Here is a 15,028-nt window from a genome sequence, read left to right on the forward strand (position 1 = left end):
AGTTTAGTATGTTTTTGTTTGTCTTAAAATTACGATGAACTCTTCATGTATTCTACACTTCATTATACATTTGTTAAGCGAGTGCACAAACAGTCACTAACCCGTTTAGGCACGTTGTGCAAAACAATCAAATCAGACAAAGAATAATCTAAACTTATACGTTAAAATCTTAGCCACATTATCTTACGTTTACTATAAAATGTCAAATCCGTTTTCGGTACCTGTCCTGACAGCCCTGGACTGGTGGCTTCTCCAGAGAAGAGGTCCTCCTGAGGAGGCTCCTCCGAGGTTCAAGGACAGGTGCTTCTTCCTCCTGGATACAACAAGCTAGAAGATCCATGGTTTTGGGGGTCGCAACCCCCCAGCCACCTGATTTGTTGAGACACCGAAACCTAATTTTTTAGTAAACCAAAGGTCTGTTGTTTCACATTTCTAGCAGTGTCTGTGTGCCCTATTGTAAGCCTCTTCTTCTTTCTTATGTGGATTAGATACACCTAATCTTAAAAGAAAAGGACATATTGCAAATCCACAATCACCTAGGGAAACAAAAGCTGCCTTATCCGGACGCAATCGTGTTTTTAGATCGTCATCTGGTAAATCTAAAGAATTAGCCCTGGTCCTGTACACCCTCTCCCTGTATTGTCGACACCGCACCTGTCAATCTCAGACTCGCATTCAAGCATTAAAATTACATTGCTGCTACAACTGCTGCCACTCCCAGCAAAGCCATACTGTTGTTTGTTTATTCTATTTTTTTTTTAACACCAGAGAACTTAAATACTGTTTCAAGGTGAGTCATATACTTTATTGTTAATTAAAACCCTAATTTTCAAATTGCAAATTAAATCTTGATAAAGATGACAAGTAACACAGATTTTCTTTTAAATGCCCATGCACACACAAAAAAAATCACAAGCACTGCTTTTTGAGATATTAATATTATTTTGTAAATCAACATAATTTCAGAAATCACATTAACACAATTATTTAATAATGAAACAGTCATAACGACCGCTTGAAAATGACTAAATCAATACCACATGGCGATTTGTTGATTAACACTACAGTTATCATTTATGACCTTTTGAAAATCCCCTCCTTGTGTTTAAAGTCGCTTCAAATGGCATATTCCATTTTTGTTGTTTTTTGTTTTACTTTCTACTTTTTAAAAACATTTTAATGATATTTGCAATTGGTCTGAGTTGTTCTGCTGCTCAAATATTGGGGGGGGATTTGGGAAGTGCTTTGAATTATTTTGAAAATCCCAGCGATGTAGTGAAGTTGACAGCACTTCTAAGTTGTCTTGTGAATCCCCACTCTAGTGAATGTGATCCGATTATTTTAGATTTTTAGAGAGACGTCACTGTGGCGTTGCTTGACCATGGAGTCACATCACTCCAAACAACCAAAAGAAAATCGGATCACCTCAGTTATTATGTGATCTTATAAGTATGATGCTTACCAGGACAGTACATTAGATTGTATAAATACAGCGTTATGACAACACTTATTACATTAACAGGCAGTCGTGGAAATGTACTAACCAGAATGAAGTGCAACAGCATTAACATGTTATGAATTGTGAAATTAGTATTGGCAAATAAAAACAAAAACAATATACTCTGGTACCCGTTTATCTTGGGTGGTTTATTACAAAGAGTTGACAACAAGTTTCTCAACTCAAACCCAGATAAATAAATTGGCTGTAAATACTGTGACATGCTTCTGTTCAGCTGCATCACTTGAACATGGGATCACATATATGTAGTAAAAACAACACAATATATTTTAATATAAAAGAAAGAGACCTTTGAACATTATGTAGTAAGCTGAGTTAAAAAGCAGTGCCATTAATGCAGAATTTTGTTTGGAGAAAATGACCACTTTCCCTAGCCAACTTAATTTAAATATACACATACTAACATTTTTGTGAAAATGCTATAAACAAATATTTATCACTGTTGTGAAATTACAGGTGCCTTTTCCTAATACAAAATCAGTTATATGTTCACAAAATATTCATGTACCTTTTTAAATTATGTATAGTTTGAGACTATACATAGGTATAGTTTTTTTTTAGCCATGTTATATTTTATTTATATTTCTGCCAGTCATGTGGGACAGGACACAGCATTTTTGACAATAATCACCTTGCAACATCTGATTGACATTATCAGTTTCTTTCACCCACAAGTTCATAACCATGACCACACCAGTCAACAGTTTCACAGCCAAATTCAACTGAAGTGTATAGCCCAAAAATTTGCTGACTCGGTCCTACAATGCCATCAATCTGCTAGCACCATTACAGTACAAGGAAGTATCAGTTTCAGACTCCTTGGTCATTACAGTGAAGATTTCTTACAAAGTCCTTTCTTCAGATGCCAGTTGTGTCAACAGCGTTAATGTCAAGTTTTATTTAGAAGTCCAAAGGTCGAATCATCATGGTTGTAGCACGCAGGGAATAGCTGGGGCCTTTGAAGTAATGCCATTTTATCCCATTTAGTTTTCCAAGGTTCTGTCCTGATTTGTAATATATCCCGTTTAGGTTAGAAGGTCCACAGGCATCAAACCACCAACCTGGAACAGCAAAAGTTTAAATTAAATATCTTTGACACTACCTATGATGTTAGAAAAATGAACATCAATTTAATAATGGATAATGAGGAAGACACAGATGTGACTAAAAGCCAGTATGGGAATGTAGCTGGTTCAAACAGTAGCTGGAGTTGCTGTATAACACTGCACGTTGCACCAATGTCTTTTTACAGAATATTCACTGGTGGTTACTGGTTTCTGACGGTTCATTTGTTTTATTCCTTAGGGAAAACTGTCTTCCAAACAGTTTTTGGAAAAGTAAATTTCTTTTTCAAGGTGAGTTATAGTTAAAACCTTCCTTTTCCAAGTACAAATTAACTCCTGAGGAATTATGACAATTAACACGGATTTGCTTTTAAATTCCCAAACAAACAAAATAAATAGTCGTAACAATCCCTGCTCATTAACATATTAACATTATTTTGTAAATCAACATCATTTCGGAAATCACATTAGCATGATTATTTAACAACAAGATAGGCATAACGACCTCTTGGAAATGCCCAAATCAATTCTACATAATGATTTGCTGATCAACACTGGAGTTATCATTTACGAACTTTTGAAAATCCTGCCCTAAGCTGTTAGATGGCAAGTTTTGTTCTACATTCTGAGGTTTTGAACAGCAGCTGTATTTGGTACCTGATTGAGGCAATATGTGAGGTTTATAATTCTGAATATGTTACTTCCTTTTCTTAGTAAATTAGTAAAAATGTACCAAAAAGGCATTTAATGAAGTCAGTTTGATCCTTGTTACACAAATGGCTTCCAAAATACATTAGCACCCTAGTCCTCAAGCTCCCTATATATATATCATAATATTTAGTTTACCATTGAAACAAAAACCTGGAGTTTTAAAAAACAGTGCTTTAGTAGCATGTGCAACAATGTGCAACATGAGTAACCGTTTCTGTTGAATCTGAAAAGCATCCTTATAATGTTATCTAACTCACACAGCTAAAATGATTTTACTTCACATTAATAAGGCAGAATACAATATTTCCCATACCATAATAGAATGGAAAAGGGTGCTGAGGGGCCCTCATAAATACATTACGTGTAAACTGAAAAATCTGTTGGTTTGCATGAATTTTTTAACTTGGTAACTGCACTTCATAGTAAATCTCTCCCACGGGCATTTTGAGCCTGGATGAAATAGGTAGATAACATACTGTAAAAGATGATCCTTATGGACTTCACCAGCCACCTTGCAAATAATAATGCATAATTGACATTGTTTTATGAAGGACATCCAACTGGAAATACAACCATTTCATTTATATCCGTGATTATAGCTGATCAGCTGTTCTGTCCTTGTTAAATGTATGTCATGCAATCAGCTTTAGTGGTCAAATATATGCTATAATGGTTAAAATATTTTTTATATAAAAAATAACCTAATACATTGTAATACTTTTGAATTGATTCATGTACAGAGACTTGTCATACATTAATAGATACACTCATATGACAAGTCTACATTTATGACAAGTTTCTGTACAGTACAGTATTGCACATTTGAAATGGTCGCCTCGATCAGCTGGAAGCTGATTTGCTGGGTACCAGATATGCGTACCTATGCCACTGAGAGGATAGGAAACATTTTCCGTGTTTCTTGTGATAAAAATTACCACGCATGTTCCCTCCATGGCAGTACCCTGTGGATCTGTGTCTTTACAGGCAGTGCTAATGAAAGGGTTAATTAGAAACCAAAATTTATGTCTGGCAGTGTTATGGAGAGCAAGGTTTTGGGCTCCATTGGCTTCATGTAAACTAGGCATTCCATTCTCTATGCTAAGACTGTTAGTTGTTTAATGAGCCCTGTCAATCTGTGAACCATTGCCCTTCCCCGATTGGTTATACTTTGTTTTCTTACCTCCAGTTAGCATCAGAGCGCACTTACAGATACAGTTGTCGTTATCAGCATCTTTAGTGCTGAAATCCGCACCATGTATAGCCAGACTGCTCTGTTTCCCTGCAGTCCCACTGTGACTTTTTAGAAACAACCTGTGAAGAAAAGAATATTTTTACACTGAATTCGTGTCAACTGCACAATTACTCGATATTTTAGTGAAACAAATATCGCACTTAAGAATGGAAGATTGAGTGTCTGTCTGCCTCGGTGCATTTGGATATGTCCATCAATTATTACATTTTTTTAAAATATGAATGGTTTATAAAGCAGGTAAACAACATTTATTGCAAAACAGCATTAAAGCCCCTAACAATACCATAATAAATGTACAGTACATATAAAACAACCTGCATGTCACGGGATTCCATTGTTGTACTCTCAGAATGTGAGTGACTCAAAAAATACCAACACTCCCATTAGAGTTGAAACTGAAAGTAACATTTAAAGAACCATTTACTGTGCTCTGAACCTTCTTGTGGTGCAGATATAGCCAAATAAAACGACATTTAAATAACTTTTGCGTGAACACAAATTCCTATGAAATATTGTGTCAGGGAGATTGAACAATCATGCAGATAGTAGTCACAAATATTTGGGCTGCCCTGTTTAAAGAGAAAGCAGTCTCTCATGTTGTTAGAAGAATTGGGGCCCTGTTGACTGGTCAGTGAAACATCTGTGATTTTTTGGGGGGTATATCAAATACAGTTGTATTGTCATGATCCCACTGGGTACTGATGTGAGAAAAAAATAAATAAAAAATCACATATTTGCAGAACTTTCTGCAATGCTAAAGCATACTAATTTTACATTCTTCTGCAAGTTGATCTTGCCAGGAGTAATACCAAGCACCTTTCAACAATGGTCAAGAAGGATTACTGTTCTGTCACAATAAAGATTACCTTTATTTAGTTTATTTGCCTGGGGAAATGGTTTGCCTAAGACTAACACAAACAAGCAAAGTGATTTGCGGCTTCTGTATAGAGTACCTTGATAATGACAGTACATTTCAGTACTTGTAGTCCCCTTGTTGCGATGACAGATACCTTGTGGATAATAAATTTATTTAATTGATTTTATTGTACACTAAATAGTGGTTTAAAATTTATCAGGCCTCTTTAAGACAATCAAGTTATTATTAATGGACTTTTTTTTAATATACCTTAGCTTAAAAAATGTCTATATCGTCTTAGCAGAATAACAAATATAATATATATATATATATATATATATATATATATATTATATATATATAAATATAACTACCGGATGAACTAGTTCTCACCGTTTCCTACTTTCATCTGATTTTGCAAAGGCACCAATTAGAGTTATTTTTAGAAGTAACATGGTAATACAATAAAAACATATCTTTCTGGACTAAAAGGACCGCATAAGGACCTACACAACTTTACGACATGGTGTCAATCAAGTTAGTTGTTATATAATAATAATAATAATAATAATAATAATAATAATAATAATAATATATCATTTTTTTATATAGCGCCTTTCTTAGTGGACCACCATCACAAAGCACTTTATAGAGGTAGGCTGTGAACTGCGCATTATATGCAGAGTCACTTACAATAGGACATTGATTTAACATCTTGTCTGCAGGATGGAGCACAAGGAGGTTAAGTGCCTTGCTCAGGGTCACACAGAGATGGGATTTGAACTGGTGACCTTTGGTTACAAGCCCTGGACCACATAATAAGCACGACCACACTGCCTCCTCAAGCTTCCTTCCCGCCATGTGCCACCAAGCCTTTATCACAGTAATTCTTACAACAGTGTACATTATAAAAATAAGCAGCTATACACAATGAAAAGACTATCCAGAAAGGGATTTGAAGTACTATGCATACCCACCCTTTGAAGATTTAGGGCAATGGTGCACAACATACGGCCCATAAGGGAACTGTTGCAGTGCCAAATTAATTTAACTTAAAGAGGCTTTACGACACAGAGCATTCAAGTTTTAATGAGTACATGGGAGAATTGCAAAATCAAAAAACTGCAGATCTTAGACGACAGCTGTCTGCCCAGCAAGATGTCTTCTGAAAGGCACAGAAAGAAACTAAAAGTGCCACAGAGGTAAGCTATGATATAGCTTCATTAATTGCTAAGACATCTTGACCATTTACTAATGGGGGTTTTGTTAATAACATGTGAAAAACTGTCCTGCTGAAGCTCTGAACTTTATCAGTTTGAACATGTTGTATACTTATCCCTGGTAGTGGACAAGACAACTGATCGTTCAGACACAGCACAGATGACAATATTTGTGCATGGTATAATGAATAGGGCTGTGTTTGAAGGTTCAAAGGTTCGTTCGCTGGCCATGGATTTGAAGGTTGTTTTAAACCTTCGAAGGTTTGTCAGACACAGTTTTTTTTTTTCTTCTGTTAACAGAAACTGTTTGACAATGTGTGATTACTATAATTCACATTAAATGTCACTCACATGCAAAATTCAATCTTTTGATCTGTATAATGGATATTACGTACACAAAAGTTGTTGTATTAAAATCCGCTACCAAATCGTTATACGTAGCAACTCTATATGGTGGCTCTGCCGTGTATGGAGCAGGGTATAGTATCCAAAGCACTGGGGGCGGTACAGTTGTAGTGCTTCAGTAAAATATGTACTGAATATCTAGCGTACAAGACAGTGTAAGTAGAATATGTTTGAAACATTCAAAATATATGACATCACTAATAACTTTAATTTCTAAAACGGAGCACTGTCCATCCCTCCCCCCTCCAGCTCGTGTTATCCAGAAGCAAACTTTTAATTTCTTCATTTTCCATCTCGACAGCAAAGCGTTGTACAGAGTAAGCTGTATTGAAAGAAATGTCTCGAAACCCCTCTGCTGTTTGGGATTTTTTTTTTAAATGCCCAGACAACCAAAAAAAAAGTTGAATGTAAACTGTGCAAGTGACTCGTATAGTAACCAATCTCTGGGGTCACTTGACAAGCATAAATTCATATTATTATTATTATTAGTAGTACAATATTTAGTCATAGTAAAATGTGACAGATAACCTGCTTGGAATGGTGACTGTTAAATAAAGTTTTGTTTTGCCTTTGTTTTGGTAGAGACCTATCCCAACACACTCACAGCTGTAATTGCTGCCAAAGGTGCTTCCACCAAGTATTAACTTAGGGGTGGAGACTTATCCAATTATGATCTTTCAGTTTTGTATTTTTAATATATAATTTTTTTCTCAATAAAAACTTTTTTTCCCCTTAACAGTGTGGAGTATGGTGTGTAGATAAGTAGAAAAAAATCATCATTTAAATGCATATATATATATATATAGAGAAGAGAGAGGAGAGAGAGAGAGAGAGAGAGAGAGAGAAGAGAGAGAGAGAGAGAGAAAGAGAGAGTGTAAGGGGAGAATAATGTAGTCCTGAGGCTGTTTTTTCAAAATCTGGATAATCTGGATGAAAAATTATTTTGTAATCCTATATTTTGTGATGGAGATTACTTAAAAAAAAAAATCATAATTTGGCCAGTTTCTGAAAAAAGGGATCAAAACGATCCAGATAAACATAATCACAATCAGAAAATATAGGATTACAAAATCCGGATCACTTTGATCCAGATTACAAGTTTTGAAATCTCTCCAGGTGACCATCAGGTGGGGAAGGTGAGGCAACGAAGGAAGTTGTGCCTGAAGGGCAGTCCCCCACTATTACTGTCGGAGTGTTGGAAGGAGAGATCTGGGACATACTGGAGGAGCAGAGAGCAGACCCTGATATTAGCCAGTTAAACCAATGGAAAGGGTTGCTCTAGATATTTTAGGTCCCCTTCCCATAACCCCTAATAATAATCGCTATATTTTGGTTATTTCTGATTATTTTTAAAAGTGGGCCAAAGCCTTTCCTCTCCCATTTAAGAAGCAGTCACGGTGGCAAGGATAGTGGTCAAACAATTCATCTGTTGGTTCGGGGCAATGCATACGGACCAAGGTAGGAACTTTCATTCCAGGGCTATGCATACAGACCAAGGTAGGAACTTTCATTCCTTACTAATGAAAGAGATCTGTAGCCTATTGGAGATTAATAAGACCCGGACTTCCTCTTACCATCCCCAATCAGATGGTTTGGTTGAACTATTTAATAGGACTCTGACCACTACGCTTGGCTCTTTTGTGAACTCAAATCAGACTAACTGGGATAATTTGTTACCCTATGTAATGCTAACATATCAAAGTAACACTCAATATAGTACTCGGTTTGCCCCTTATGAGTTTATGTTTGGTCGAGACATGACCCTTCCAATAGATGTGTTAATTAATTTAAAACCTGAATCTAGCTATGAATATGTAGCCGGGGTAGCAGAGACCTTACGGTCAGTACATGAGGCAGTACAAAGACACCAGGATCCAGCAACTTAAAAACAGAGTTTTATGATTTAAAAGCCGGTCCCTATATCTATTTGGAGAAGAGGGGGGGTTGAGATCTCCGACCCTACTAGGACACTCGGGACTGCAAGGCAGGGGAGGACACCAACATTTTGACCCAAGGTTGCCTGTTGATTGGTGGGCCCACACACGGAGGACAGGACAGGTGGACCCATTGATCAGACCACAACTTGTTTTACAGAAACCAGTTTTGCTAGAACCTGGTGGGGATATTGGAGTGCCACATGTTAATACCAGAGGAGCAACAACACCACGACCAATAAGGGAGAGACATCCACCACGATAGCTTCAGGACTACGCTCCTAATGAGTTACGACACAGGTTCTCATCCTTCTTCCAAGGAGGGGAATAGTGTGATGGACTCATTTTTTAATTTAAAGGCCTTACCTTCAACAGTGCTTAAAACAAAGTACACAGGGGCTGAGGGTATGCAGCTGGTCTACCTAATTAGTGCTGATTGATTGATGGAGACTATAAAGGGGTGGCTGGGGAGTGTTAAAAACAAAGGGTTGTGCTGGAGTTGAACTGTGAGCTGTGAGTTGGGAACTGTGAACTGTGAGTGGTAACTTGTGAATTGGGAACTGTGAGCTGGGAACTGGAACTGGGGGGTATCATTGTGTACCACCCAGATCCTAAAGGGTTAATTGTACCCTAGCAATTTTTTCATTCTTTTGTTAGCAAGATACAAAGAGCATACCTTGTAAATGACAAACCAGTCCTGCATTTAGTTTTTTTGGTAGGAGCAGTTGAAACTGGCACTATAATTGTAATATTATACAGTGTACTGTGAATGTCCAATACCAAAACAACTTCAGCTTGGTCTCCTTGTTTTATTTAGTCAAGCCATTTATACATGCTGTCAAATACCCACAGGTTACATGAAATGAAACAATCATTCCAGAATGTTGTGTTACATAAAAATACCATGAATAATTGTATTTTGTTTTTGTAGAAAGCTTAAAATAAATTAACCTGTTACAAACATTTATATTTTGGTCTTTTGTGTTATACAACAAAACTATCTTTGACTGATTCTGAATATAGTCGTTCTAAAAAAACAAAACAAAACAAAACAAAAAACATATTACTGTATTATTGGCCCTCAGAAGTTAGTTAAGTTTTCAATCTGACCCAGCCAGCAAAAAAGTTGTACACCCCTGATTTAGTGTGTTATCACAGTGAACCAAATAGAAATTAAGAAGCATATGGGAGGTATGTGTGTCAGTGTGTTTAATGTCTCATACGGGAGGTACTGTATGTGTGTCAGGGTGTTTAATGTCTTTCAGTAGGAAAAGAAGACGGCTGAAATCAGCAGAGCACACATTTTTAATCAAGTGTGGAACAAAAAAATATATAACGGTACAAACCCAGCAAGAAACTACAAAGAGCAATAATTACCGTAAAAAAAATGGTGTACAAGTCTCCACCCTTCCCCCACCCCCTTTTGAGACAAAAATTTCAGGAAAAAGCCTATATGCTCCCCCCTTGTTAGGACCCCCTAAAAATACCTAGAAAACAGACTTATACAAAGGTTTTTACAGTATGTGTGCAAACTTACAGAACACACATACTGATTTTATACATTTTCCTGCATGTTTTTTTTTGGGATGTTTGTTTCTATAAGCTTCTGACTCTTACCACTTGTGAACAACTTCTCATTGATTTGAAAATTAAATGTATGAGTATAAAGCCCACCCTCCCCTGAAAAAACAAATAAACAGAAAAGACCACCAGCTATTGGCTATTAATAAATCTATAAGAATAATTATTTGCAAATGCACACTTTTAGTTCAGCTGCTCCTTCCTGCAGCAAAGTTGTTTTGTCAAGGTTACTGTAGATAAACAAACTGAAAACTGTATATTTATGTAATACATATTATTTCACCTTTTCTGTTTTTTTGTTTTTTTTTTAATAAAGGAAACTATTGTAGAAATCACAATAAAACTAGTAAATCTACTTGTGCATACTGTAAGTCGTTAATGAGATATTTATTTTAAAACACTCTACACTGCCATCTAATAAGTATGGAGACAATTAAGTGACTTTAAGTGACTTTATTGCACTGGTATACAGCTTGCATGATTGATCACACTGGAAAGCCACAACCATTGAGCAGTATATTCTTGTAAGTCCCCCTTTTCAAAAACAATGAACTCTGAATTTTACAGTTATCATTAATAATTATTCTCCAGTCATAAGAGTATGACTCTCTTACACAGATGCTATATTGTTAAAGTGGGAAAACAGCTTGAGGGTCAAGAATTCCTTTTCCTTTGATTTAGCCTCCTGTTATGTTTTTTTTTTCCTTTATAGTCCATCATAGTTTCATTTATCATAAGACCAGTTATGAATGTCACACAAAGAATGAAACTATTATTTGATAAATACAAACTACAAGTGAACTAGGTCAGTCCACTAGTAAGCCAACTATATATCCAATTATATTTACTGTTGCTGTAATTGTCAATGTTTCTAAATGCTTAATTAAAACTGTCACCACATATTTGAAGTGTCACTTCAACCCAGCTAAAGTTGTTTCCCACCAAAAACAAGCATGCCAGGAACACATTAGTTCAAAGGGCCAGCTATTTCAGAATTTTATAAATGTATGCAGCTATTACTATTTTTAATGTGTGTGATTAGTATTCTGAGCCTGTTATATCTGGTTCCCTTTCAATTCAAAGAAGGCCACCAAAACATCGTTATGGGCTATACGCCTGCCTATTGGTAGGTGTCACTAAGGTGACCCCCTCAGTCCCACATACCGAGGGTACATAACCGTCACACAGGGGAGCCTCACCCTCTTTTCGCTTCTCAAGATTGGTACAGTAAAATCTCTCTGTGTTGCATTGAGCCCTTTATTCTTCTTAAAAAGAGCTGCGTAAGTTACTGCTAGATCCCCTGCACTTTGTGCTGAAAGCCGGCTTCGCCGCTTTTCCCGGAATCAGTAGCCTTTTTTATTCTGTTTCTAACTATCAGCACCTGCTCGCTCCGGTGTCAGGCTTCTTCTCTCTGTCTTTACGTCTTAGTATGGTAAGTATTATTGTTAAGAATTGTGTGTTTTTCATCCTTTCTTATTTGGGAGAATGCTGTTACTCCACGGGCCGCAGGTCGGGCCTTGTTTTGATTGTAGCTGCGCGTCCCCGTGCCTGTGCAGAGGACTAGCTGCAGCATGGCTGCTTACAGCCGGACCAGCCTTATACTCCTCACTGAGGCATTCCGTGTTGTTGATTTGAGATGTACGCAGGCTGCGTTGGCCTTCACCACGTGTGTAGGTCTTACAATCAAACAGACAGTGTGCTCTCACTCATCTGTACTGTAATATTGAACTGTTTTTGTATTTTAAAAACTGTTTTTGTAACTGTGTTGTAAAAGTCAATCGCCCGCCACTGCTTCGGCCCTGCCCCCGTTATACACTACATGCTGCTCAGGTGTGTGACCACACGGTCAGGTGTGTGACCGCACGGTGCATGAGACTCAGCCCGTGCTACTTCAGTACCACGGTGCGCACGGTGCTTATTGACTCGCTGTACCGATACAGGGTGGCGCGCTGGTGCTGCACGGCACGCGGTGCACACTATACTTGGTGCCGCACGGCACACGGTACTTGCGGTGCTCGGTGCACACGATGCTCAGTGCTCGGTGCACGCAGTGAGCACAGTATCTATTGTCCCATGCCTAGTGCACGCGGTGTGCAAGGGACTCGGTGCTGCACGGTACTCAGTCGCTGTACCACCCTGTGACAGAGTCTTCCTCGGGTCACACGTGTGGGTAGCCGCTGTTCAAGCATACAGAGAGACTGAGGTGGTGTTGAAACGCCGGCACAGGCGCGCAGGATTTATTAACAAAAACATAAAACGAAAGTAAAACAAAGGCGGTCATGTGACATTACCAGCGATGGTAACGCACAGAGGACAAATACAGCAAACTGTACAAAAAGTGCAAAATAAAACACAATACCCCAAACTATAACTCAAAAGGTGCCGTGAAAACGGCAGGCCTTGCAGCAGCCCCGAGCAATCTCCCGCGGATGTTTTTAAACTGACGGACACTCGGTCGAGACCCGCCCACGTGCTGATTGAGGACCAGCACAGCCAATCACTTGCTGCCCTTCCCTCAACCAAGCATAGCAGGCATCAAGTCTCAATCGAGCGCCCGTCTGTAAACAATAATACAATCAAACTAATCAAGTCCCAAAACGACACAAAATAAGCCCATTCCCACATATAAACCACACCAACACTAATTTACCACTGTGCAGGGCAATCGCACTGCCACACACCCCCTGACCTCTCCATGGGAGAGCAGGGTGAGCGGATCTACCGGGCGCTTTGCTCGTACAAGGATATGCTCTCTATCGCTGTCTCGTGGGGGGTCTGCTTTTCCTCCGGATATGGAGGTCGAGGCGGAGCCTGAGTTCCCTGCTGAAGCGGACCCTAGTTCTGAGGTTTCCTCGATTACTAACAAGCCACCACTGTCAGGGTCGGTGCCTGCACTCATGGGGAACATGGGGGTGTAACTGCAGGTCCCCTGGATAGCGCAGGCAGAGTCATGTTGCTCCGTCTTTTGGCCGCTGGACGTGGCTCCCTGAGCTCCACCCTTCCTAGCTTTCCCTGATTTTATGGAGGAGGTGCGCTCCTCCTGGAACCACCCAACCACAGCACTGGCTCAGTTGAGACACGGTTCTCCACTGGCCTCGCTGGAGGGGGCGGAGAAGCTGGGCCTAGCCGGGACATATAGGATGCGTATTTTCATGTTTCCATTTGTCCACAGCACAGGAAATATCTCCACTTCGCCTTTTAAGGCAGCGTGTACGAGTTTTCCATGCTGCCATTCGGTCTCTCCCTGGCTCCCCGTATGTTTTCAAAGTGCGTAGACGCTATCCTCACCCCCTTGCGGCTGCAAGAGGTCAGAGTGATGAACTACCTAGTCGACTGGTTGGTCTGTTCCCAGTCGCGGGAGGGATCGGTGGCCCACACTGCGCTGGTGACGGAGCATCCAGTGAGGCTGGGCCTCACCATCAATGATGACAGGAGTCGGCTGACACCGGTGCAGTGCATAACGTATGTGGGGTTCCGGCTGGACTCCACTACGATGCGCACATACCTATGGGACGACAGGGTAGCAGCTCTCCAGCACCAACTGTCCCCGTTTCGACAGGGATCGAGGGTGCCCCTTGTTTTGTGCGGTATCAGCCATCGAGCTGGGTTTATCTCAGACAGTGTGTCTCGTGTGTGAATGAGAGGGTATGCAACCGCAGGGTGGTGACGAAAAGCGTGTTAGTGAGCTGCAGGCGCTGTCTGTGCATAGCTCCTGCATGGGTATTTGGGATGATGGTAGCAGAGCGTCACTGTGTGCAAACCCTGCTTTTCTCCCCAAGGTGGTTACAGCCTTCCACATCTGTGGAACTGGAGTCCTTTCATCCTCCACCGTTTGCTTCGGAGGATGATAGGAAGTTGAACCTTCTCTGCCCGGTTTGGGCATTGAGATGTTATATGGATAGGACGAGAGCGCTGCGTCAGTCTGACCAGCTCTTCATCTGCCATGGAACACGGACTCGGGGACAGCCCTTTTCGAAGCAGTGACTGTCGCATTGGACTGCGGACACAGTCTCGACTGCATATGATGGTGCTGGCTTACCCCCACCTGGGCGGGTAGCCGCACATTCCATGAGAGGTGTGGCTACATTATGGGCCCTCTTTCGAGGTGCCGCCATGGCTGAGATTTGTGATGCAGTTAGCTGCACTACCCCGCATACTTTTTCCAGGTTCTACCGCCTAAACGTGGTCTAGTTTAATCTCTCAATGCCCTATGTGAGCACTAGGGTCGAGGTTGCACGCTCGCACCGCTGACCTTGGTCAAGCATGGCTAGGCGTCCCTCGCATGCTGCTGTTCTTTTCTCCCTCGCGACGGCTTTGGTACTCGTTTCCCATAACAATGTTTTGGTGGCCATCTTCGAATTGAAAGGGAACGTTAGTTTACCTACCGTAAACCTGGTTCCCTGAAAGAGAAGATGTCCACTAACCGCAAGTTCGTGTCGGCTGACATCACGGTTTCGTCGCGAAAAGAGAAAGATCCTTCCCTGCG

At 40.0% G+C, this 15,028-nt stretch overlaps 1 protein-coding gene across 1 annotated transcript in view; it reads right to left on the reverse strand.

Moving 5' to 3' along the window:
* Window positions 1-957: 957 nt before the first annotated feature.
* The window catches only part of LOC121313267 (angiopoietin-1-like), a 118,210-nt gene continuing 104,139 nt past the window's right edge, over window positions 958-15,028 (reverse strand). The window contains exons 8-9 of the mRNA XM_041245629.1: window positions 4,475-4,605; window positions 958-2,580 (exon numbers count right to left, since the gene is read on the reverse strand). Coding sequence (XP_041101563.1) covers window positions 2,420-2,580; window positions 4,475-4,605 — 292 coding nt within the window. The 3' untranslated portion in view covers window positions 958-2,419. The remainder of the gene's footprint in view (window positions 2,581-4,474; window positions 4,606-15,028) is intronic.

The sequence above is a fragment of the Polyodon spathula genome, chromosome 3, assembly GCF_017654505.1.
Source record: "Polyodon spathula isolate WHYD16114869_AA chromosome 3, ASM1765450v1, whole genome shotgun sequence".
Lineage (NCBI taxonomy): Eukaryota > Metazoa > Chordata > Actinopteri > Acipenseriformes > Polyodontidae > Polyodon > Polyodon spathula.